Genomic DNA, 27,841 nt, shown 5'->3' on the forward strand with positions numbered 1-27,841 from the left:
GATCCGTCCAGTAGTTTGAGCTGTGCGTCGATAGATCAGTCAGTCACATTTTCCTTTTATATATTTAGACTAGCTTATGCTCGCGACTTCGTCTGCGTGGACTATAAAATTTCAAACCCCTATTTCACCCCCTTAGGAGTTGAATTTTCAAAAATCCTTTCTTAGCGGATGCCTACGTCATATTAATCTATCTGCATGCCAAATTTCAGCCCGATCCGTCCAGTAGTTTGAGCTGTGCGTCGATAGATCAGTCAGTCACATTTTCCTTTTATACATTTAGATGAGGGAACTGATGAACAGACAAACACAACTTCTTAGCACTATAGAGAGCCTCAATAGCTCAACCGGTAAAGGAGTGGACTGAAAACCGAAAGGTCGACGGTTCAAACCCCGCCCGTTGCACTATTGTCGTACCTACTCCTAGCACAAGCCTGACGCTTAGTTGGAGAGGAAAGGGGAATATTAGTCATTTAACATGGCTAATATTCTTTAAAAAAAAAAAAAAAAAGTCCTTTCGTAGCCTGGTTAAAAGAAGCAGTACCTACTTACTTTTTGTTATGTCTGTTGGGTGTACTGTGGTTGGACTGGTGCGAGCTGTCACTGAAGTCGGAGCTGGAACTGCGGATGTCGCCTTCCATCTGAAACAGTTCATACGTCAAATTATTGTTTATCACTAGCGGACCTCTCGCGGTATCTTTCAAGTGGAGTTTCTGAAATTCCATACGGGTATGGAATTTCCGAAAATCCCGAAATACCTATTTACTAGTAATAAAACCGAATAAAACCGGTCGGACTCGCACATGAAGGGTTCCATACCATTGTACAACTATACACTGGCCCCGATTCTCTAGTCTCTCTCTAAACTAAATTTAGAGTATCTGCATCCTTTTCTTTTTACTAATGCTAAAAAAGGAACGGAACATGACTTTCACATTTAAAGACTCTTAAATTTTAGTGCACAATACAAATTTAAACAGTAGGTTCGCGAGTGCGTGCTAAAACTAGAATCGGTGCCACTACCTATGTAGTTTTTTAAAATGTTTTCAATTTGCATGGCGGCCATTTTGAAATTAAACTTCTTGTTTATTTTTTTACTAGCTTATGCCCGCGACTTCGTCTGCGTGGAATTAGGTTTTTTTAAAAATCCGTGGGGATAAAAAGTATCCTATGTCACCCTTGAAGTGTTTAACTATACCCATGCAAAAAAACCGGCCAAATACGAGTCAGCCTCGCGCAACGAGGGTTTCGTACTACAGTGGTATTTTTCGTCATTTTTCACGATAATTCAAAAACTATTGTACATAAAAATAATTAAAAATCTGTTTTAGAATGCACAGGTGAAGACCTTTCATATGATACCCCACTTGATATCTAGTTATCTCACTTCGAAAATTGAAAATACTAATTATTAGTAATTTTTTTTGTGTGATGTAACCACAATTTCACGGTTTTCAGATTTTTCCCCGAATGTCTGCTATAAGACCTACCTGCAAATTTCATGATTCTAGGTCAACGCGAAGTACTCTATAGGTTTTCTGACAGACAGACAGACAACAAAGTGATCCTACAAGGGTTCCCTTTTTCATTTTGAGGTACGGAACCCTAAAAAACAACGTCTGAAAAAGTCCTTAACACAGATCTAAAAATCTAGCTAGGATAGCCAGTTCTTGATCTTGTGACATTCTATAACAACTTGTAATATTGTATAATGCTAATGCCAACAAGCACGAAAAAAAAAATACTTACCTTGCCAGCATTAATGGATTTGTAGGCAACTTGCAGTATGAGCCACGTCCACAACATATGGAGCGCGAGAAGCAGACAAAGCAGCGAGTTGAAGATATAGTACGCCGCGAACATCGGCAGTAGCATCGGCGCCCGTATTGACGTGCTGGGGGTGAAAAAGAAAATAATGGTAAGTCCTCACTGCCCAGCCTCCCGATTGTGTAAGAAAAACGTATTCGTTATCGTAATCGTCAAAAAATTCAGATAAAACAGACATTAACATTATAATTAAATTGATAACCTATAATCGTGTTATACCGGCCGTACAAAATAAATCTGCCCCCCAATTGTGTAAGAAAAACGTATTCATCGTTATCGTAATCGTCAACAAATTCTGCCCTTTGATTGGTTGATTCGCTGTTTACATTTTTTCACAGCCAATCAAAGGGCAGAATTTGTTGACGAATACGATAACGATGAATACGTTTTTCTTACACAATTGGGGGGCAGATATTGATTTGAACATTTATACATCTGAATATATAAAAGGAAAAGGTGACTGACTCACTGACTGACTGACTGACTGATCTGTCAACGTACAGCTCAAACTACTGGACGGATCGGGCTGAAATCTATTATGACGTAGGCATCCGCTAAGAAAGGATTTTTGAAAATTCAACCCCTAAGGGGGTGAAATAGCGGTTTGAAATTTGTGTAGTCCACGCGGACGAAGTCGCGAGCATAAGCTAGTTTTATTGATAAAAGAGCGTGGATTTGACCTGCAGCTCGTTCCAGCAATGCACGGGACTGCAAATACTTTTTTATACATGGCATAATATTGTTGTATATTTGGAATTAGTACAAAAAATAATTGTCATTTTTATGACACACGTCTTTCAGCGTACTCGTATAAGATCTATTTTAGTGTAAGTCCTACATAGGTGTTTCATAGAAGACTCGTTATAAGTATAGATCCGGCTCGAAGGACCAAAAGAAAGAGACTACACCCGGCAGGAAATATAGTACATCGACCTTAAGAAGGGGATAGCGGTTTGGTAGAGCGTTGTCTGTTGTTGAGACCGACAAAACGTCACAGAAGTATGAGTGACAGAGACAACGCCGAAATCATATTCTAAAGGTCGATGTACAATATTTCTTGCCGTCTACTGTATGTTAACGAAACGCTGAAACATGCGCGCTATTTTATTCTATTTTATTCGTTTATTTGCAATCAACAGCGATACATACAATATAATTTTACATAATAACAGACTAAAAATAAGGCCAAATATGATTACAATTTTGTTTCACAGATTACTTAAATAGTTATTAATTATAAATTTATAACAGTACGTTTAAAGAGACCAAATAATTTAAGCAAGCTTTACAATATAATAATATGAAAATATAAAACACAATTAACTAGTAAACATACTCATAGTTCAGGGTGTGGTTTCTTGTCTACTGCGCTCGCTCCGTCTCCATTAAAAATGCATCCATAAACCTATCCACACCACCAAGTATGCACAGTAAAGCACAGTAAATCATGATCGTGGCGAAGAAAAATGTAAGAATCAAATCATCATCAAAATCAGACGTGGTACATACCTCCAAATAATATAAAACGGATAAATGCCAAGCCTCGTCCCGATCCACAGCACGGTGAACACTGTGAATATAGCGTCGCACAACTTCTGGTAGTTCGCATACTTCGCCGCTTTTGCTGCCTGGAATCAAAAATTGAATTTATTTTTCTTCCACTTGCTCGTAATTGACTACTTTACAGTCTACTACAGAGGCCTGCTATCGGGTCTTTACTGGCCGCACGCCAACAATTTCCAAGAGGACTGTAATGGAAATTGCTGGATAGTTTCACACTGATGACGAGGTTATTTTTATGGTGTAGACTTAAATAAATTGAGTTTTTTTAGGCAGGTACACGATTTAATTAATATTCTGACTTATATTAATAAAATCGTATATACTTACTGTATATAACTATTTTTTTTTTATCTCATTTTCAATAGTCGTTATTTATTTAATTAGGTATTATATCTTTTTTATATATTTTTGTGTGTTACTGTGATCAAAAAGTACCTTTTGAGGTACGGAACCCTAAAAATATTGTCAGAGGAGTATTAGTATTCTGTGAGGGTATCATTTTGTGCCCTATGTTTTACCTTGTACTGCAATAGAATAGAATAGAATATGTTTTATTGAAGTAAACTTTTTACAAGCGTTTTCGAATCGTCGGTCGGGTAGTTTTAATTTACCACTGGTTCGGAATGCCGTTCCTACCGAGAATAACCAGCAAGAAACTCGGCGGTTGCTCTTTCTCTGCGGAAAACTCAAAACCTTCGTCTTGAGTGTTAAGTTCTAACACAATTGGTTAAACTGTGAACTGGTAGCAAATTGGCAAAGATAAAAAAGTTACCTCTAAGAATATATCAGTGCAGTCGTGCAGCAGCAGCACCAATGTCCCGATGCGATGCAAGTTGCACACCCAGCTGAACGACAGCAGCGCTATGGTGGCGATGTGGTGAACGAACATCTGCCAGAAGTCCTTCCGCCGCACGTCCCAGAACTGGGATATAGTCAGCGACCAGTAGAACGCGGCAGATATCATGTAGTACCACCAGATGTCGCTCGAGATGCCCTAGAAAGAGACTGGATGAAAATTTTAAATCATGCTTTCTCGATCATAAACAAAACCGTTATAGTTCTACTCTAACACGATCTGTCAGAAAATTCGACAAATTCTTATTAAACTAAATTAGTCGAGAACTTAATATTTTCAGGAGTATGTGAAACTAGATGATGCCCGCGACTTCGTCCGCATGGATTTAGGTTTTTAAAAATCCCACAAGAACTCTTTGATTTTCCGGGATAAAACATAGCCTATGTACTTCCTCGGGATGCAAGCTATCTCTGTACCAAATTTCGTCAAAATCGGTTGGGCCGTGAAAGGCTAGCAGTCTGCAGACAGACAGACACACTTTCGCATTTATAATAGACGTATGGATGGAATAAGGTATCTGAAATTAGTCAAAACGGTCGTGTATTTTCAATCAGACATTGAAAAGTAACCGAAAAACTAGTCATCAGAACTTTGACTACATAACAATATAGGTTAGGTACATACTTACAAACGAGTCAAATTAATAAAAATCTTATAGTATATTAAAAAAATATAAAAAAAGATTTCGACGAATTGAGAACCCCCTTCCTTTTTTGAAGTCGGTTAAAAATTAAAGGAAAGTGGAATCAGTTATCAGGTTGCAGCAAAATGTTTGATTTCTCGCTCATGTACTAGATGGCGCTAGACGGCGTTTATCTTGCGCTAAATTTTAACCGTCTATGAGATATAAGTGTTAGTACATCACATTCCTTCACCAGACAGACAGAAGCAAAACCCTACTTGGTTCTTTAACACAATTTAATTTATTTGTATATTTTACAAGCGATCATGATATTTTAATAAGGGAACTGGGAAACGCTCTAAAGCTCATCGAAATAGAAGCCAAAAGGTACAACTCCCCACGCATTCTCTAAATTTATCTGATGAGGATGGTCAATATCCCACAGCCAGTCTTTGTCCATCAGGACAAACATCCAGTAGAAGGTATAAGTCTCGCAAATTGCTAATGCGCGTAGCCGCCATTTTAGTGACGTCAGTCAGCAGTCAGCACTAGACTGAAGTTTCGAGCTGATGGTATATTTTTATTTCGGCTGACGTCAAAATTAAGTCATTTCGATGTTAATGAGACATGGTTCTACCGCAATAGCAATCTGCGGGACTTAAACAACTCAATTCATCACCACATCATTCTATTCAATGCATTCTCAAAATTTACCTGATGAGGATATCCAATATAGCACTGGTCGATGTCCCACAGCCAGTCTTTGTCCCACAGGATAAACATGCCGTAGGAGAAGTTGTAGAAGTAGAAGGTACATCCCCACGTATTCTCTAAATTTACCTGATGAGGATATCCAATATAGCACTGGTCGACGTCCCACAGCCAGTCTTTGTCCCACAGGATAAACATGCCGTAGGAGAAGTTGTAGAAGTAGAAGGTACATCCCCACGTATTCTCTAAATTTACCTGATGAGGATATCCAATATAGCACTGGTCGATGTCCCACAGCCAGTCTTTGTCCCACAGGATAAACATGCCGTAGGAGACGTTGTAGAAGTAGAAGGTACATCCCCACGTATTCTCTAAATTTACCTGATGAGGATATCCAATATAGCACTGGTCGATGTCCCACAGCCAGTCTTTGTCCCACAGGATAAACATGCCGTAGGAGAAGTTGTAGAAGTAGAAGGTACATCTCCACGCGTTCTCGCAGAACTTGGTGAGTTTGGACGGCTTCTCCTGGCTTCTCCGGAGCCGCCACCAGCGCTCCACCTGCCTCTCGGACATATCTAACTGCTTTGCTAGCGCGCATATCTGGAAGGAATAAGGTTACCTCTCTATTGACTGTTATTTGTGCAGTGCATTAAGATTCAAAACTGTGATCTGTGGTCCTGATTTAGAGACAGTAAATTCAAATTCAGTTTTGGATAGAAACAGGTGTTCATTTGTGGAAGTCTAAATATATAAAAGGAAAAGGTGACTGACTGACTGACTGATCTATCAGCGCACAGCTCAAACTACTGGACGGATCAGGCTGAAATATGGCATGCAGATAGCTATTATGACGTAGGCATGCGCTAAGGAAGCGAAATGAAAAGTTGAAATTGTAGTCCACGCGGACGAAGTTGCGAGCATAAGCTAGTCTATGATTTACCGGGAACTACAAACTTTATTAACCAACTAGCTGATGGTCGATGACTTCGACAGTGTGGATTTAGGTTTTTAAAAATCCTGTAGCAACTCCTTTATTTTCTGGGATAAAAGAAACCTATGCTACTCTCCTGGTCTTTAACTATTTACTACACCCATGCAAAAATCAGGTCGATCCGTTGCTCTGTTGCGATGTGACTGAAGGACGAACCAACAAACAAACACAGTACCTATCGCAATTACAATATGGGTAGTGATTTTATCTATTGCAGTCTTTTTTTGTACCCAAAACATTTACAGTAAAGAGAAAAAGAGAGCAAAAGTGGACAGGGAAGCACATATCTCTATGAGAGATATCTAACAGTGACCCTTGGCAGTGCGAGAGGTTTGTCTCTGATGATGGTCCGGTGTCAGATAGGAGTATTGGAGGTATAGTTTTGCATATTGCTTGTCTTTCTTGCGCGTGTACTACACTAACTACTACACAACTGAGTTGAATTTTGCATGGTAAAATCAGATAAAATTGGTATCTGCTTTATTTGATTTGAGCAAAATAAACTTTTTTATACCTCACTGCAGCGAAGCCCAAAATGACGATGATGGTTAGGTATGTTTTTGAAATGTAATTAATCGTGGTATGTACCCGTTATCTATATTAAAATATGTACATCGTTAAACCACGAAATAAGCTTAAAAACCATTAGTTTATGCTATTTTCAAGCCTATACCAGGCAAAAAGTTTATTGTTTTCGATCTCACAAATATATATTTTTTAATTTATCGATTAGCGCTTGGCTGCATTCAGACCTGGATGGCAAGTGATGACGCAGCCTAAGATGGAGCGCGCTTGCCTAGAAGATCTATTCACTCTTGTCTTGAAGGTACCCATATTCGGTGGGAAAACTGATGCTGGAAGGGTGTTCCAAATCTTGGCGGTTCGAATTAGAAATGAGGAGGCAAATCGCTTCGTACGTATTCGGGGAATTTCGACTACGTACGGGTGCAGACCTTGGCGATGCCTTGCGGTACGATAGTAGAAGGGTGAAAAATTCTTCGGCACACTCTCCGAAATATATCTCGTAAAATACTAAACAGGGAAATGGTAAAGTCATTTCGACATCAGCCTGTCCTGATAGTTTATGCTTTTAGGTTAATTACTATATAAAACGGAATATAAAGCTGACGTATCATATTTACACCGCCTCAGATCAAAGGGCGATCGTGCTACAATGTCATTTCATGTTTATAGGCATTCTGCATTGTTTTTAGGGTTCCGTACCTCAAAAGGAAAAAGGAACCCTTATAGGATCACTTCGTTGTCTGTCTGTCTGTCTGTCGTGTCTGTTAAGAAACCTATAGGGTAATTCCCGTTGACCTAGAATCATGAAAGGCAAGTAGGTAGGTCATATAGCACAAGTAAACGAAAAAATTCCGAAAACCGTGACTTTGTGATTACATAATATTTAAAATAAAACCAGCCAAGTGCGAGTCAGGCTCGCACACTGAGGGTTCCGTACTATAGTCGTATTTTTTTTTCCGTACGACATTTTGCACGATAATTCAAAAACTCTGATACATAAAAATAAATAAAAATCTGTTTTAGAATGAACAGGTAAAGCCCTTTTATATGATACCCCACTTGATATAGTTATCTTACTTCGAATATTGAAAATACTAATTACTAGTTCATGACCACAATTTAATTTTTTTTGTGTGATCTAACCCTAAATTCATGGTTTTCAGATTTTTCCCCTAAAGCCAGCTATAAGACCCACCTACCTGCCAAATTTCATGATTCTAGGTCAACGGGAAGTACCCTGTAGGTTTCTTGACAGACGGACGGACAGACAGACAGGCAACAAAGTGATCCTATAAGGATTCCGTTTTTCCTTTTGAGGTACGGAACCCTAAAAACGATTGTAGGTAGTACGAAACCCTCGGTGCACGAAAACTAAGCCAGAAAAGTTCGAAAACTTTAAAAATCCAAAAAATTCAGCAATTAAAAATGTTTTATTGCGACTTGGTTTCAAATAAAAGAGAATGCTTTAATGAGTAGAAAGAAAAATATCCAAAATAACTTCGACCGAAATTATCAGCTCGGTTTATCAATCAATCAATAACTCTGGGAATGTGATAGTGGCGATACCGACTAGTGGATGTTTGATCAAATTTATATTAGCTACATACTGCCCCATATTTTGTACAAATGAGCTTTTCGTGTTGGTAATACATATTATAGTGGCTAGATAGCGCGTGAACACCCCGTGAGCCAATAGAGATAGAATATTAGGGTGAGATCTATAGAGCGAACTCTGACTTAGCTTAGACTTAAGACAGAGTTAAAACGAGACAGAGCTATATCTCTCACATAAATCTGTCTCGTTTTAACTCAATCTTAAGTCTGAGCAAAGTCAGAGTGCGCACATAGATCTCAGCCTTAGGGTGAGATCTATAGAGCGCACTCTGACTTTGCTCAGACTTAAGACACGGTTAAAAGGAGACAGCGTTATATAGCTGGCATAAATCTGTCTCGTTTTAATAGTGACGTAAGTGTTTAAACTACCGTGAGTGATTTCCATTATAAATACTATCTGTCCCGGCTTTACTCACCCTTCCCCCTTGTCCCTTGAAAAAGGACCCCGTATGGGTTCGAAACTAGTCGGGCTAACGTCGACTACACACGTGAGTAAAGCCGGGACAGATAGTATTTTTAATGACTTAAGTCTAAGCAAAGTCAAAGTACGCTCTATAGATTTCAGCCTTAGGCTGAGATCTATAGAGCGCACTTTGACTTTGCTCAGACTTAAGACAATGTTAAAACGAGACAGCGCTATACCGCTGTCACAAGTCTGTCTCGTTTTAACAGTGACTTAAGTCTAAGCAAAGTCAAAGCACGCTCTATAGATTTCAACTAGAGTGCGTGAACCGTACAAAACAGTCATCCCAGCATACCGTCACACTGAAAGTTTTCAAAAAATCATAAGCGGAATGATGTTTAAATTAAAAAAAAAAAAAAAATTACAAAGAAAAAAAACATAATACTACACGGTAAAAAAAAATTCGTTGTATAGAAGCAGGCGTTACTTTGCGGAAGTCCATGATATACAATGAACCAAAAGCTTAATTCGCTATAATCCGCTGAATTTGCAATTGTGCATTGTAAGGTCTACGACATCTCCTGAGCATGCTCCGGTGTCGGGGCGAAACGTGCGTCGAGTGTGTTTTGGATTTGTGTGGTGCTGCGTGGTGGAGGTGCGTATTGCTTGCCTGGTGGTTGCTTCTTCCTGCATGTTTAGCAGTGGGAGGGCGGGCGGTGCATTTCGCATGCTGCATGTTGCACCATACAGCTTTTGGTCCATTGTAAATTTTTATTGTTTTTCAGGATTCCGTACTCGAAGTGTGCCAACGGGCCTCTATAACTAAGCCTCCGTTATCCATCCGTCCACCTGTCTGTCAGCGGGCTGTATCTTATGAACCGTAATAGGTAGGGATTTGAAATTTTGATAGATTTTTTTATTATTCAGATACAAGGTAGCCCTTGACTGTGGTGGTAAGTAATGATGCACTCTAAGACGGATGCGGGCTAACTTTGAAGGGGTATGGCAGTTTTTATTAAACCCATACCCCTTTGGTTTCTACACGGCATCGTACCGGAACGCTAAATCGCTTAGCGGTACGGCTTTGCCGGTAGGGTGATAACTAGCCACGGGCGAAGCCTCTCACCAGTGCAAATAATGTAAGAATATGTATTTCTTGTATTATTATTAGTATCGTCCATTATGGTACGGAACCCATCATGTGAGAGTCTGACTCGAGCTTGAAGTAGTCACTGTTCCTTTCTAAGCATAGTCGCGTGCGATGGAAACATTGACTGAAGCAGTGAGCCCACTCTTCTTTAGGGATCTCTTCCAAGTTTTTTTAGAACGCAGCCATTTAGGTTTTATAAAGCGAATTCCTCAGAGTTTCAATTTTATAACACTAAATATTTTTCAACACACATGCTCATAAAGTGGTTCTCTAATTTCACCGGAATTAGGCACATAATGACACCTATAATCAAACTGTGACTTTTTCATTGCTATTATTCACAAGTGAGTTAGGTATATAGTTTTTATTTTATTGGTTGAGTTGCTTTGTTCTTAATAAAGTTCAATGATATCTATAATCAAACTTTTTATTGCTATTATTCACGAGTTATAGAGTTAATATTTTTGTTTTTTATTTTATTGGTTGATGTTGCTCTTTGTTCTTAAAAAAGTTTCGATACAAAAAAGATCGTGTTCAATAGTACAAATAAATTTTTAGTATTATTTTCTTCACAAGTGTGTTGAAAAACGTCGTATGATACACGTGTGTATTGATGATTACCGTCCTCGGCTATCTTAAGACCCTCACCTAACGGCTCGGGTCTCAATGGCGCCTCAGCGTTAATCACCAACATTACAAACTTGTACCATAATGTACTATTATAACACTAAAAGGCTCTATCAATATACTATGTACCTATTTACTACCCATATAGGAATCATAAAAAATCTACTATGAAAATACTAAAATTATCAGTTTAATCTTTCTACTATCTGTGTCTGCGGCAATTAACCTATATTTGCAGTGGAGATAAGTCATTTCAATCAGATACAGTCGTCGTACGAGGGCTATAAGTAGGTACAGTATGCGGCAGAAAGTAATGTACATCTACATTTCGAAGGAGATAGCAGATTTGTAGAGCGTTGTCCCTGTCACTTAGACCGACAAAACGTCATATAGGTCCTGGTTGGGTATGAAATGTAGGACGGTGTTTAGCGCCTCTTATGCCTGGGTTCGCCGATTTTGTACGCAGTAGAGATGTGGCGGGCGAAGTTCAGGAGTATCTCTTGGCCTACAGGTTGCGATCCGTAGAGGTTGCTTACTAGGGCAATGTGAAACTTGGTTTCTTCTGGTGCGCCGCTCTAGAAGAAATAATGTTGTACAGTACGCCGCAGAAAATAATGTACATCGACCTTAAGAAGGAGATGACAGTTCTAACTTCGGCTGCGTAGTTGAGCGTACGTCGAACGTAGGCACTGACTTTGCTCAGACTTAAGTTTTAGTCAGTCGTATTTTTCCACATTTTGCACGATAAATCATAAACTATTATGCATACAAATAAATAACAATCTGTTTTAGAATGTACGTAGTGTATGTAAAAAATAATTGTAAGTATAAAAAAATAAAGAATCGTCTGAAGGCGGTACGAAGTTAGCCGGGACAGCTAGTTATTATAATAGTTTTAAAATAGACCTTATATTATTGTAACATAGTAGATAAGTATTGCGGTTTCCATAGCTTCTACAACCGCAGTGCGTTTATATTGATATATACTTGAATTTTATGTTTAAACTAGCTTATGCTCGCGACTTCGTTCGCGTGGACTACACAAATTTCAAACCCCTATTTCACCCTCTTAGGGGTTGAATTTTCAAAAATCTTTACTTAGCGGATGCCTACGTCGTAATAGCTATTCTGCATGCAAAATTTCAGCCCGATGTGTCCAGTAGTTTGAGCTGTGCGTTGATACATCAGTCAGTCAGTCACCTTTTCCTTTTATATATTTAGATGCTCATAAATTACTTTTTAATAGCACAATATAAAAAAAAAACACATAATTGTGTATTAGCTATAATAAAATAATTTGTTGCTCGGGACCACGATAGGTAAGTAATAAGTAGGTACTTAACTACTATAGGTTATTGATAGGTTCAAGTAGTAAATCCTTTCAGTACTAATAATTCGTTATCAGAGGCATTTAGCGTATCATCTGATAGAGGAATCTTATCAGCATGGTCACTGGTCAAATTCCCTGACTCACAGTAGGTACCGTAAAGGTATTATTTATCCATACTAATATTATAAATACGAAAGTGTGTCTGTCTGTCTGCTAGCTTTTCACGGCCCAACCGTTCAACCGATTTGGATGAAATTTGGTACAGAGTTAGCTTATATCCCGGGGAAGGACATAGGCTACTTTTTTCCGGAAAATTGAAGAGTTCCTACGGGATTTTAAAAACCTAAATCCACGCGGACGAAGTCGCGGGCATCATCTAGTTTATAATAATCCATATGTCACCGGATTGAACCAGTGACCTATGGATTATCAACAAATCAGCTATCGAAGGGAAATATCAGTTTATCAATTTTATCAGTATCAACAACCCCTTACATTTTTGGTCCTTCGAACCGGATTGAACCAGTGACCTATGGATTATCAATAAATCAGCTATCGAAGGGAAATATCAGTTTGTCAATTCTATCCATAACAAAAACCCCCACATACCTACATGCTAAGGGAGAAGAATTTTTAAAGAAATTCCACAGGAATAAAGCCGGGCGGGTCAGCTAGTTACTTCATAATAGCCTATTTGACTCCTTGATCTCACTCTCAAAGCACGCGTCGAACAAATCAGGCCAGCATTTAGTACAATGAGCGTCATAGCGCGTCCAATTATCGCGCGAACCACAGCAGGCCATGACTGACGACCCAGTTTCGTGAGCGCCTCCGCCTTTCAGGTGTTTTTTTCACACTTTTTTAATGAATTCTATGGTAGGCCGCGGTTTAAAAAAGTTTGTTTAAATGTTGTATAGAAACAGGGGGGGGACAATTGACTCTAATAAAAATTAGCCCTATAAAACATCATATTTTACAAACGGATCTAGAAATCGAAAAATGATGTTCCCATACCCACAGTATTTTTAAAAGACCTATTCAAAGATACCTCACACTATGGGGTAGACGAGAAAAAAAAATTCATCCCCACTTTACATGTAGCCTATGTAGGGGAGCTACCCTAAAAAAAAATATGTATCAAAATTTTACTTCACCACTTTGTCGGCGTGATTAATATTTATACCCATGCCAAATTACAGATTTCTAGCACTAATAGTCTCTGAGATTAACCGAGGACGGACGGACGGACAGACAGACGGACGGACATGGCGAAACTATAAGGGTCCTTGTTTACTACGGAACTCTAAAAACCGGCCAAGTGAGAGTCAGACTCGCGCACCGATGGGTTCCGCACTTGGGTATTTTTTTCAACACTTTCCCTGATAAATCAAAAACTTATGCATAAAAATAAATGAAAATCTGTTTTAGAATATACAGGTAAAGCCCTTTTATATGATACCCCACGTGGTAAAGCTATCTTACTTTGTAAATTGAAAATATTAATTATTTGTTCATGAACACATTTTATTTTTTTTGTGATGTAACCACAAATTTACGGTTTTCGGATTTTTTCCTTTATTTGTGCTATAAGACATACCTACCTGCTAAATTTTATGATTCTAGATCAACGGGAAATATCCTATAGGTTCTCTTGAAAACAAAACTGAAAGTCTAAATTGCAGGTGCTTATGAAACTAGATCACGGCTCAAAGTCTGCAGCCAGGTAGCTTAGGTACTACAAAATTCTGCATACGCTTGCCTAATGTCAACTTAAACTTTAAACATATAAGAACACTATAAGGTACACATAACTACTGTATGCTCATGCCTAATGCCAACTTAAAGTTAAAGTCAAAGTCAAATGATTTATTCAGAATAAGTAATGTTACGCTTACTGATAGTCAAAATTGTTAATTTATAAGATGGTTTAGTGGTGATAATAACTATTTCATTAAAGTGTAAGATAGGATACTTGTATGTTTGTTCGACATAGTTATACTATGGTAAACTTCATCATGTATTCCTCACAATTTCTCAAAATCTTAGAATTTCATAGTTCAAGTGATAGAGGGCCCTTAACTAATCAAAAGTTAAAATTGCTTTCAAACTAATAGGCCGACTAAGTTAACTCACTATTTAAGATCATACATGAGTTTTGGAGTAGATACTGTAAACATTTATCTAGGCCGTAGTTCTACACAAACTATGAAAACTACCCTGACTGTCTGTCTGTAAATCACACAGTGATAATGGAGGTATGTAAAAAAACCGGTGTACGTACGTACATACATACAAACGCACTAACCGTAGCGTAAGTTCGTTTGGACCTTTAACACAAAATTGCAATAAAAATGATTGATCTATGCTAAGCGCACTCTACAAGCTGTGATAGCCTAGTGGTTAGGACGCCTCCTCCTAATCGGAGGTCGGGGGTTCGATCCCGGGCTAAGCTTTAACGTTGAAGGAAAACATCCTGATTCGGGACTCGTGAGGAAACCTTGCATGCCTGAGAGTTCTCCATAATGTTCTCAAAGGAGTATGAAGTCTATTCGCACTTGGCCGCAGCGTGGTAGACTAAGGCCAAACCCTTTTCACTCTTGAGAGGAGGCCCGTGCTCTGTAGTGAGCCGGCGATAGGTTGATCATGATGATGATGATGATGAAATTCAATTAAATATTAGTCCATTGATATCAATGTTGACCCAAGTCGGCGAATGAATCACTACCTATGTTATAAATGCGAAAGTGTGTTTGTTTGTTGGTTTGTTGGTTTGTCGTTCAATCACGTCGCAACGGAGCAACGGACCAACAAGATTTTTTGCATGGTTGCTAGTACACCTGGAGAGTGACATAGGCTACTTTATATCCCGGAAAATCAAAGAGTTCCCACGTGGTTTTTAAAAACCTAAATCCACGCGCACAAAGTCGCGGTCATCAGCTAGTAATGAAATGAATATGAAAGGAATTCGGCGCAGAGAGAGAGAGACGGTCTACACGATTTACATCTGCGACGATATTTTCATGCCTGAACTAGCCCTTAGGAATTCAATGGCATACAATCAGTTGAAAAGTCAATTGTTTTCAAGCAGACGCCATTGTACTATGATCGTACTGATTATCATTTACCATTGCGTCAATTGTAGATTGAAACCCATACTATAATTGGAACCGTTTATAAAAATAGGGCCTTTGATTAGATCTTTATGGCTCGAATTTTTAAAATGCTCCATTAAGTAGTTTGGTTTAGAGACACAGCATGGTGGTAGCGAGCTCGTTTTCTAGAAGTTTTATTTTATTTTTATCTGACATATTTAGTAAGGGGCTTTTACAGATGATCTACATATTATATGCCAGCCCCATCATTACAAATTAAATTAAAATCAAACTACATAGACCCTAAAACCTAAAACTATAACAATTTTAAAGAATCACTCACAAATTCATACTTTAATTGCCGAAATGCTCTTAAAGGTTTGTTTAAAATACAGTTGAAAATACCAATATTCATAAAATTTAAAATTAGTTCACATATTCGTGTTTGTCTTAAATTGTGATTGCGAACACATGCAATCACAACACACAATCACAGACTAAAGTTTGAGTTAAAACGGGACAGTTTTATGTGAGAGATATAGCTCTGTCTCGTTTTAACTCTGTCTTAAGTCTAAGCTAAGTCAGAGTGCGCTCTATAGATCCCATCCTAAGTGTGAGACATCATTTACATTCTAGAAGTTGTAATAGGTACTAGACATTGTATCTCACTGTGGGTCAACATCGTGCTGTAGAATTAGAAATTATACGACAATCTGCCGACGATTATTATTGCTACATTTTAAATTATTACACGGTAATGCGGCTCTGGCGTAAATGACGCTTAAGACTGCGGCTACACAATGCGTTTCAGGTGCGTTGCGGCGCCGCACCGCTGTGGATTTGAGGACTGGCACACACACTCGGGCACTGCATTGCCCCTCCGGCAAACGTATAGCGTTGCAACGCACCACCCCTCCTCGCCTCATCTCTCTGGTCCCAAGTCCGTTGCGCGTGCGGTGTGGCGCCGCACGACGTCGTTAGACTAGGGGCACACGATGCGTTGCGACGCCGCACCGCAAAGATTTCACCGTATCAGCGGGCACACGAGCGGTGCGGCCCCGCAACGTTGTTATGTCGCAGCGGCGCCGTAGCAGCGTTGGACAGGCTGTTAATAAAAACAACTGAGCGGTGCCGCTCCGACGTCGCAACGCATTCACCCCTCCGCGCCTCGTCTCGGTGGTTGCAAGTCCGGTGCGGCGCCGAAGCGCATCGTGTGTAGGGTTCATCAACGATTTCCCGGGAATTCTCGGCTCGAGAATTCCCGGGAAATCGTTGGGCTTTGTTCCCGGGAAATCAAGCTCGAGAAAACTCGAGAATTCGAGAAATCATATTTGAGTCTATGAAATTATAAAATAAAACGATTTGCGTTTGCCGTTTGTTTTAAATGCAAAAATTTCATTTCATTTTTTTTTCTAAATAACATGCCAAAAATGGTGCTGTGATTGTAATTTAATTATAAGTTAGGATAAGGTTAACGTTTTCATGTTGAAATTTTTGTTTATTGTTAGTTTTGTTTAAAAGAAAGAAGCTAGAAGTTTTAAGTTGATTTTTTTTCTTTTAAATGCTGTGCTTGTGCTGTAATTGTATATATGTATAAGTCACAAATGTCAGAATAGCTTATTTATTTAGTTTTCTTTAAAAAAAGAAGCTAATAATGTTGAAGACTGTCAATAAAAGTCTTATAATTATTTTGGTACTTTTATTTGAGAGGAAACCACTGAATTTGTTGATTAATCGCATTATTGGAACCGAAGAATATGCAAATGCGTACGTAAATGTAAATTTCTCGACAACCCGAGAAGACCCGAGAAATTAGCCTCAAGAATTCTCGAGACCCGCGAAAATGATAAGCTCGAGAAATCATGAACCCTGTGACATGCCACAGATATTTCTATGTAAGACGACGACGCAGCGACATCGCTCCGGTGCCGCACCGCCGCCGCAACGCATCGTGTGCACCCGCTCCGCATCGTGTGGCATGGTACAGCGATTTCTACGGAGGATGACGCAGCGACACCGGTCAGGCGCTGCAACGCCGACGCAACGCATCGTGTTACTTACCTTTAACACATCCTACCGGCACGCATCTCGTGTTGTCTGTCACGCCTTTACAGTTTATACTGTGAAAGAGTTGGTCTTCAGCTTTTTGTGATGAGACTCTCTCAAAGCATAACATTAACCAAAGATCCTAATGACACATAATCGGACATATAAAGCGGAATTGTTCGCCTGGCGTCGGCCGTGGCCCGCTTGCGTGGCTAAATTAGGAACACTTAGCTGAATGGCTAGATGGTAATACAAACAGTAACACGGCCTGTCGATATAGACAATTATTTCTACGCCTGGTCGCACATAGCTTCGATAGATGTTCCAAATATTGGTTTATAGTGCTTTTGATTGAAAAAATATCAGTTAAAAGTGGTTTTAAATCTATGCCCCCGGCTCTAAGAAATTGTATCTGTCCTACGTAGATTTTTAACGTGCTACCTCTACCGTTTTTAGGGTTCCGTAACTCAAAAGGAAAAACGGAACCCTTATAGTACCACTTTGTTGTCTGTCTGTCTGTCCGTCTGTCTGTCAAGAAACCTACAGGGTACTTCCCGTTGACCTAGAATCATGACATTTGGGGAAAATTCTGAAAACCGTGAATCTAGGGTTAGATCACACAAAAAAAAATTGTGGTCATGAACTAATAATTAGTATTTTCAACTTTCGAAGTGAGTGACTATATCAAGTGGGGTATCATATGAAAGGTCTTTACCTGTACATTCTAAAACAGATTTTTATTTATTTTTATGCATCATAGTTTTTGAATTATCGTGCAAAATGTCGAAAAAATACGACTGTAGTACGGAACCCTCATTGCGCGAGCCTGACTCGCACTTGGCCGGTTTTTTAACGTGCCACGCCATAAGAGTCACTTCATCGCCCCTTCATTCAGCTTCACCTACTCAAGGTTTCTCCACTTTTCTTTACTCGACTCTCTAAACTCACTTCATTTCAAGACCTTTATTGACTCTGGTCCAGACCAGAGTCAATAGACTTCGACCGTGGCTAGTTATAGGTAGGCTACCTGTTAACGTTTTCTGCTGGACATAGGTCTCTTGGAGGGCCTTCCACACGGCAGTCTTGCGACACCTGAATCCAGCAGATTTCCAACGTTGCGCTTGTCGGTGCGAGGTCTGTTCAGGCTCTAAAAATTACGCCTTCAATAATTTTAAATGGCGCAATGACGACCAATCATCATAAAATCATAATTTAAACAATTCAGAGTGCCGGACTGCGTCGTTTGCTGAGACAAAATGTTTAATACGTGTTTTTGTTTAAATATTTACGCATTTTTTTTTTTTTAAACAATTTAAAGAATATTATTTATTTGTAACTAATTAATTTTAAGTACAACCACTACGTATGGGAAGGCACTGGCCCCTAAGATACGGGATCTCCTAGTTTAGGGACCAGAACACCATTTATGTCAAACTAGCGACCCGTCCCAGCTTCGCATGGATGGCAGTGTAGATACTTATGTAGTGTCACTTCCATACTAATATTATAATATAAATGCGACCACCGCCGCCTCCGTCTCGTTTTGTTGCGCGTAATATTTGTTAATTTTCGATGGAAGCTTGATTTCTTCCGACATTTTGTTCAAATATCGTCATATTTCAACAAATTAACACAAACCAATATTAAACTATACCTATAAACCTTCCTCTTGAATCACTCTATCTATTAGTGAAAACTGCATTAAAATCCGTTGCGTGGTTTAAAAGATCTACGCGTTCATACATACAGACAGTGGGAAGCGACTTTATTTTATACTATGTAGAGATGTAAGGATTTTTGTGATAAATAAATATTCATATTCAACGTATCAAGCTGAGTTATACTGGTTTAATGCCTTTGAAAGCAAATTGTCGCCTGTAGGATATATGATGATAATAGGTATACATATAAATTCAGAATAGAGTATAATTAATGGAAATGTTTATTTCCGAACCGCATTGCGACAGCATTGCGGTCGCACCCGTCTTCTTTGAAAGGAAAGAAAATCTGAGTAACCCTTGTGATAATAAAAAGAATACTCGTCTGAGTTTGTTGTTGGCTCTTCTCAGACTTGGGCACGTTTGGAACCCTCGTAACTTTAGTTTTAACTTTTTTAACAATTTTGACCATCAGTACCTAAGCGTGACATTTTACCTATTTTGAATAAATAATTTGAATTTGCTATTTGCTTGCTCGCTTTTAATCCGGACCGTTAGGATATGAAATACCTTTATACCTTCAAATCAAATTTCTTTTATTTCTTGTGGAAAAATACCTGGGAAATAGTATATAATATATGCTTTCTAAGAGAAAGTTCATCATGTTAGCTCTTGTACTATAAGGTTAAAAAGGGTCAAATATCACTATTACCAACATATATTATAGGGGCGCGTTCCCTCGCGTTCTCAATTTACAAAACCATAACAATTAAACTAGATCATTTATGAAATGGTGTTTACAAAGCTTTGAAAGCTTGTGTAACTCTAAAGGTGCGTTTCCACTAAGGCCGTGCCGAGTGAAGCAGACTTGTGCGCTTCGACCAATTAGATTATTGAGAAGTCAATACCCATATTATCACAGATCTTGGCAGAGTGTTCCAAACCTTAGCCACGCGTATAAGGAATGATGACGCAAAACGTTTCATGCGTGTAGATGGAATGTCGACGACATAAGGATGGAAACTCGCCCGACGTCTTGCGGTTCGGTGGTAAAATAGTGGAGGGGGGAAAAAAGTTTATCGAAAAGTTCCTGAGATTTAACCAACTTTGGCGAAATTTGGTACAGAGCTTCCATCCTATGGACGGACATTGGTTACTTTTGTCACGATATTAATTTAAAAATTAATTCGAAGCTGCGGGCACCCTCTATGTAGTATTCATAGGAATCAAACTTCCTTTGTGTGCGGGCTCCGAAGACACTCTTCAAGCATTTCTGTATTAGGCTACCTGTCTACTGGTGCAGAGCTAGGTAGCGGAGCGGAGCGAGAAAGTGATGCAGAGCGGAGTTGCGGACTGTATCTGTCCATAGACGCGAAGCTAGGTAGCGGAGCGGAGCGAGAAAGTTAATTCGGAGCGGAGTTGCGAGCACGCGACGAGTCATTTGAGCTACTGGCGGCGGACAATTGGTACGCGAAATATCAGCTTCCGGGTTCCGCGTTAAAATGTATCATTTTTTAAACTAGCCCGCAAATCCTTGTCCACTGAAGCGGAGCGAGAGTTTTATGCAATTCTATTGGTTAATATTTGCACAGCTCCGCTCCGCTCCTCTCTCCTCCGCACCAGTGGGCATGCAGCCTAAGGCGGTAATAAGCAATGTTTGCATAAGCGCTAAACTACTTCTACTATAAGTTATCTACATAAAACAGTGCAACATTTACCTCATCCTTGCTCAAATACAACTGAAAAGAAACGAAGCACAGTTAGATGATAAACTAGCAAGCTAGTCACTTACACAGTATAATATTGTAGTACGCGGCAGAAAAGAAGAACATCGAAGGAAGGTGAAGGAGGTACATCGGCCGTTAGAATGACATTTCTGCTTTGTAGAGCGTTGTCTCTTTCACTCATACCTATAATCTATATGACGTTTTGTCGGTCTCAACGACACAGACTCAGACTCTTCAAAACCGCTACCTTTTTTTAAAGGTCGATGTACATTACTTTCTGCCGCGTACTGTACATATTAATTAATTATTGTTATTACACTTAGCATTAAAAATGTAATTTAAACAATTACATATATATATATTAGCATTAGTTCATAGTTTATACCTACATAAGCCAGACATATATTTAGGCACAACGCATAGCTGCAGAGTGGAGTGGTGTCGAGGCGCCACGTAGCGTCTTTTTCAGGGTTACGTGACAAAAGAGTGCCAAACGGAACCTATTACTAATCCTTCGCTTTGCCGTCCTATATCTAAAAAGCCTTTGAGCTATCGCAAAAAAATGTGAAAATTTTCAAAACTAATGTTTTTAAAAAGTAATGCTACGACCAGTGGCGTGCAGCTCATAGAAGCATAAACACACTGCTTACCCTCATTGTAATAAATCAATGCTTATTTTTCATTATAACCTGCCGTAAAATAAGTTCATACCTAAATGCATACCCTGGCTTGAACTCCTGTGCACGCCACTGGCTACGACCTACGTATAGTTAGTTTTTAGTTTGGGGTTACGTAGCAAATTTTTTTAGAAACACCATTTTTTTCTAAATTCTCATATTTTTTGACGTTAACTCTGAAACTATTTTTCGCAGTTTAAGTTGTTATCGGAAAAGACGCTCGGAAAGAAGATCGGTTCCACTCCACTCCATTGGTAAGCGTTGCGCCTTACTCCACTAAATAAAATGCATAATTTACTGCAATCCACACGTAGGTACAATAATTATAATGTGTGCTGAAAAACTGACAAGAATTTTAGCTTCATCAGCTGACAGTTTCAAAATATATTTGAGGAGCTGCCTAAAAAACGGTGTAAATTGCAATTTTTTTATTTATTCAGGTACAAGTCAACCCTTGACTGTAATCTTACCTGGTGGTAAGTGATATGCCGTCTAAGATGGAAGCGGTCTAACCTGAAAGAGGTATGACAGTTTTTATTAAACCCTTTTGGTTTCTACACGACATCGTACCGGAACGCTTAATCGCTTGGCGGCACGTATTTGCCCGCCACCAGACCAGACCAGAGAAAATTTAGAATTTATAAAATCCCAAATTTTCTCTGCCGGGCGTCGAACCTATGAAATCATAAAATCACGAACTGGACTCAATTTTAGATACAGTTTTAGTCCGTTTTGCTTAAAAATGAATTTAAGTTTGTATCCAGTAGCCGAAATTTTTATTTATTTTTAGGCATAACAGTTTTTGGTTTATCGTGCAAAATGTCGATAAAATACGATTGTAGTACGGAACCCTCAGTGCGCGATTCTGCCTCACACTTGGCCGGTTTTTGATCAGTAGCGTCTACACTGTTCTGCTAGCCAGCTCCTCATTCGTCGTTCAGATTTATTTTGTACGGCAGGTATAACACGATTATAGGTTATCAATTTAATTATAATGTTTATGTTTGTTTTATCTGGTTTTATCAGACACGAGCTTACTCCTGCGACTTCTTCCGCGTGGACTACACAAATTTCATACCCCTATTTTACCCCCTTTGTGGTTGAATTTTCAATAATCCTTTCTTAGCGGATGTCTACGTCATAATAGCTATCTGCATGCCAAATTTCAGCCCGATTCGTCCAGTAGTTTGACCTGTGCGTTGATAGATCAGTCAGTTAGTCAGTCAGTCAGCTTTTCCTTTATTATACATACTAGCTGAAGCCCACGACTTCGTACGCGTGGATTTTGGTTTTTAAAAATCCTATGGGAACTCTTTGATTTTCCGGGAAAAAAGTAGCCTATGGTCACTCTCCAGATCTTTATGCCCATGCAAAAACACGTCGATCCGTTGCGACGTGATTGAAGGACAAACCAACAAACCAATAAACCAACAAACAAACACACTTTGGCATTTATAATAAGGGTACTAATACAGATTGTTTCCCTATAAGGAAACAATCAGTAGACTAATGTTCTATTGCTAATGTTAATTATTATCACTTCGCACACGTAAAGGCACACCAACTACACTAGCGGCACGCTATGATGGCCGGTTTGACACATTACAATAGTGATGTGGAATGTCAATTTATTCTCGAACAAAAAACAATTAAGTTTTGTTTTTGTACCTGATTAAATAGGTTTAATAAAACAAAAATGTATATGTTTATTTAATTTATTTGAACGAACTGAATATTTGAACGAAAATGAATATACATACTTTATATGCACACAAGAAACATATGAATACAAAAGATACCGAAAAAGGTGCCACAAAAGGCCATAATTAATCAGATTCGTCCATACTACTATTTTCACTGTCGTCACTGCTATCATCACATACATTAATAATTATATGTTCGTTTTCTATAATATTATCTATTTTCACATCTCTTTCATAATCTTCCCTTATTAATTTAACAGTTCTATTCACAACCTTTTCCCAGTCTCCTTTAGTCACATGTTCACAAGCTTCTTCTAATAATTTTAGCATTTTTTTTGTGGTAAATGGGGGTTCTGTATTGTGTCTTGCAGCATATCCCTTAATTTGAGCCCACACCAACTCAATCGCATTATACTCACAATGGTAAGGCGGTAACCGTATAACTCTGTGCCCATGTTCTAATGCTATTTCGTCAATGACGTATCGGATCTTGGTTGGTTTGTTTTCTTTTAAAAGACGTACTAATTCCGCTTTTAACATATTCATGTTTGCATCTACGCCATTTTTACGAAGCCATGCGACGATATCAGCTTTCTTTTGGGATTGGGCAGGTGGCTTGTCAATTTGCATCGAGTGGTATGGGGCGTTGTCCATAATTATAATAGATGGTTCAGGGAGGCTACACAACATTGAGGTAAACCATTCAGTAAACTTTTCTCCATTCATGTCTTCATGATAGTCTCCAGTGGTTTTTGACGCAAAAGCCATGAGAGAACCTTCGACAAACCCGTTGATGGTTCCGGCGTGACAAATTATAAGTCGCGATCCTTTTCCTACAGGAACTTTGGAAGTAGATGCTGCTGTGTCATCGTTCCAAGAACGGCCTACAGTATGGTTAGCATTAAGCCATGTTTCATCCAAGAACACAACATTTTGCCAATTTTTGATTTCTTTCACTTGCCGTAAAAAAGTATACCTTGCCATCGCTATATCAAATCTTTCCATCAATATTTTGCGTTTGTTACATTTTTTGTATCGAAATCCAATGGTCTTCAAAATCTTCGTTAAAGAACTTTCCCCACCGAAGAATAATCCAGCTTCCTTCAGTGAATGCACCAACTTTTTTCTTGTTGGATACTCCTTCTGTAAATAGTAGCCGTAAACATGTCTTCGGATAGCATCGGCATCAAAGCTATCGATGCCTACGACTGGTTTTGCTCGTTTTCTCTTTTTTGGTGTGTGAAGTTTATTTTCTTCTGTGCCAGTCTCGCCATATTTTTTTTTAGTTATCCGTCTAACAGTTCGTTGTCCAATATTAAGCGCATCAGCTACGCGTTCAACCACTGACGTTATAGGTAAAATTGGCCCTCCATTTTGAGCTTCACGATCGAAATAGTTACGAAGGCGTATTAGGAACTCACGTGTCTGACTATTTAGAACAGTTCTCTGCGTACGTTCGGTCATATCGACGAAATCCACAACAAAGGGCTTGAACAGAGTCCAAATTAACGAGCAAGGGTCAACAGTAATGCAGTATCAATATTTGAAATCCAAAGCCAGGTCAAAACTATATCACAATCGCATTGCACTGACAGTTTATACTTTTCGAAGCAACGTCAATTCGAAACTGCTTTGTTTTGCATTGAGCATTGACGCGAGTTTGCCGGAGGTAGTAGTTGTGCTAGCCAGCGATCCTATGTGACGATCGTATTAGATTCCATTTTTAAAAATTTATTGATATTTTTTTGCGATTTCAGAGGTTTGTCCACATAGTGAAAATTGTTCATATTCACAAGTACATTCACCCCTTAAATGGTGCAAACTGATTTTTCTACACTTGTATACATTTAAGAAATCAATTTAATAAATAAATTTTGAGTCCTAAACCTAAAACTACATTCGATAAAATTTATGAATCTCTGCACATCACTATCGTCAATAAAGTAATACAATTATTTCCTTCAAAGTCGTTATCAATTAATACGGAACTTCATGAGCGGACAAACGTCAAACCGGCCATCATAGCGTGCCGCTAGTTTAGGTAGTAGGTACCTACACATTCCAATTACATACACACAAACACACATGCACATTCAAACACATAGATACACTCTAGAGTAGTGTACTCGTATCGTACGCCATACAAACGTAGTATGGTATGGCTCCACTATCTGATTTCGGCAAATGACTCGTGATATCGCGAAATTTGTGGCCGGCGGCAATCATTTTGTTCCATACATTCGCGCTGACCCGAATGGTTGGCGCGAAGTTATTAAAATCCCGGGGAAATTCTTTGTTTTTCCGGGTTGAGCGCTTATTACAGTCCTAAGACGCCATCTCCACGGACGAGAGAATCGCGGCGATAGTCTCGCCGTGGCACAAAATTTGATACAAATTTTATGGGTCTATCTCCACATGGCGATACAATCGCGGCTATAAATAATCGCTTTACGTACAGCGTGACATTGATATTAACCGCTTATTACAGTCCTAAGGCGCTATCTCCACGGACGAGAGAATCGCGGCGATAGTCTCGCCGTGGCACAAAATTTGATACAAATTTTATGGGTCTATCTCCACATGGCGATACTATCGCGGCGATAATTAATCGCTTTACGTACAGCGTGACATTGATATTAACCGCTTATTACAGTCCTAAGGCGCTATCTCCACGGACGAGAGAATCGCGGCGATAGTCTCGCCTTGGCACAAATTTTAATACAAACTTTATGGGCCTATCTCTACATGGCGATTGGCGATACAATCGCGGCTATAAATAATCGCTTTCCGTACAGCGTGACATTAATATTTAATTATTTTAAAAATGACTAAAAATCACCTATTTTAAAATTATTTACTTTGAAAATGAATTCTAGCCCTATAAACTAAACCTATGCAAAAAATCGCGTCATATTATTACTACAATCCAAGACCCTATTAATTAATTTTGCCGAAACATTCTTTAATTTTTCCGAATTCTGATAGTGGAGTCATACAATGACAGGTGTATTTCCTGCATTACTGCTCCACTTTATACTTAGTTAGCACCATTTGACGCGTGTTTGCACACAACTTTCAGTCTTAGCTGTATTGTTACACTTGAGTACTGAATAATATGCTCTCCGTTCTAATTGCTCTGCGCTCGCTTCATAGCAGGGCTGCCGACAACTTTGCGAATATTTTATTTCATTTTATTTTCTTTGGAAAACCAACAGCTTAAATTGATCTTAATAATCTTAAAATTAAGTAGCTGATAATAGGTTTTCACATATATCCATACTAATATTATAGATGCGAAAAAGTGTCTGTCTGTCTGTCTGCTAGCCTTTCACGGCCCATCCAATCAACCGATTTTGACGAAATTTGTTACAGAGTTAGCTTGCATCCCAGGGAAAGGACATAGACTACTTTTTATACCGGAAAACAAAGAATTCCCACGGGATTTTTAAAAACATAAATCCACGCGGACAAAGTCGCGGGCATCATCACATAATTTTAAATAAGGATCTTTATTTTCATTTAAAAAACTAGAGTATGCCCGCGACTTCGTCCGCGTGGATTTAAGTTTTTAAAATCCCGTGGGAACTCTTTGATTTTCCGTAAGCTACCTCTGTACCAAATTTCATCAAAATCGGTTAAGCCGTTGGGCCGTGAAAAGCTAGCAGACAGACAGACACACTTTCGCATTTATAATATTAGTATGGATATGGAAGTATGGATTAGTTGGACAACCCTACAACATAGAAAATTGATAACCTATAATCATGTATTCTTATAGCATTAATTCAATCACAAACCAGATTCATAAAGATACCACTTTGTAATTAAATTGTATGATTCAAACTGACTTACCTGCTTATATTTTAATGTATATAACGGGTACATACCATGATTAATTTTTGTTTTTATTTATCGATATTTCAACCCAATTGCACGGGACGTGGTCACGACGAGACTGCGGTGCTGCGAGAGATGAAATTCGAGGTGTCAAGGGCAGTAGCAAACTACGCTCTTTCTTGTTCGTATCAACAATTAAAAACAAAAATTAATCATGGTATGTACCCGTTATATACATTAAAATATGTCGTTAAACCACGAAATAAGCTTAAAATTATTACCTGCTTATGTTTAATCTTAGGACAGTCCGCATACGCTGACTCTAACTTTGGATTATGTGGTGCTCGCTTTGATCTTGTGTTCTTAATGCCTAATGACTTGCCAAACGGTGCAAATATATATCTGCAACAAAATAATATATCTATTTATAACATCCATACTAATTTAAATTTTTGACGACCTTCCTGGCACAGTGCTAAGCGCTGTTGTCATATATATTTCTTAAATCTAAATTTCTGGCCTGGTCTTGTGGGAGGCTTCGGCCGTGGCTAGTTACCACCCTTCCAGCAAGCCATGCCGCTTAGCGATTTAGCGTTCCGGTACGATGCCGTGTAGGAACAAGGGGGGGGGGGGGTTAAATAAAAACTGCTATACCGCTTCCATCTCACACTGCAGCATCACTTACCGCCAGGTGAGATTCCGAATTAAAAAAAAATTAAAAACATCCTTTATTGTACACCATTATAAAAAGAAAGACACAAAAGTAACCTAATTGATGATTTAAAAATATATTCTTTTCTATTCTAACTGTGGAGGAGGATTCAATGACTAGTGAAAAATGGTTTAGGGTATACGTTAGTACTTTAATATTATAAATTTGAA

The 27,841-nt window shown here is 38.8% G+C and overlaps 1 protein-coding gene across 1 annotated transcript in view; it reads right to left on the minus strand.

The window, feature by feature from the left end:
- Nucleotides 1–545: 545 nt before the first annotated feature.
- The window catches only part of schlank (ceramide synthase schlank), a 28,278-nt gene continuing 982 nt past the window's right edge, over nucleotides 546–27,841 (minus strand). Inside the window, exons 2-8 of the mRNA XM_034971838.2 lie at nucleotides 27,241–27,361; nucleotides 20,734–20,754; nucleotides 5,958–6,179; nucleotides 4,160–4,381; nucleotides 3,334–3,452; nucleotides 1,747–1,891; nucleotides 546–638 (exon numbers count right to left, since the gene is read on the minus strand). Of these exons, the coding sequence (XP_034827729.2) occupies nucleotides 546–638; nucleotides 1,747–1,891; nucleotides 3,334–3,452; nucleotides 4,160–4,381; nucleotides 5,958–6,179; nucleotides 20,734–20,754; nucleotides 27,241–27,361 (943 nt within the window). The remainder of the gene's footprint in view (nucleotides 639–1,746; nucleotides 1,892–3,333; nucleotides 3,453–4,159; nucleotides 4,382–5,957; nucleotides 6,180–20,733; nucleotides 20,755–27,240; nucleotides 27,362–27,841) is intronic.

Source organism: Maniola hyperantus, chromosome 9 (genome assembly GCF_902806685.2).
Source record: "Maniola hyperantus chromosome 9, iAphHyp1.2, whole genome shotgun sequence".
Classification (NCBI taxonomy): Eukaryota; Metazoa; Arthropoda; class Insecta; order Lepidoptera; family Nymphalidae; genus Maniola; species Maniola hyperantus.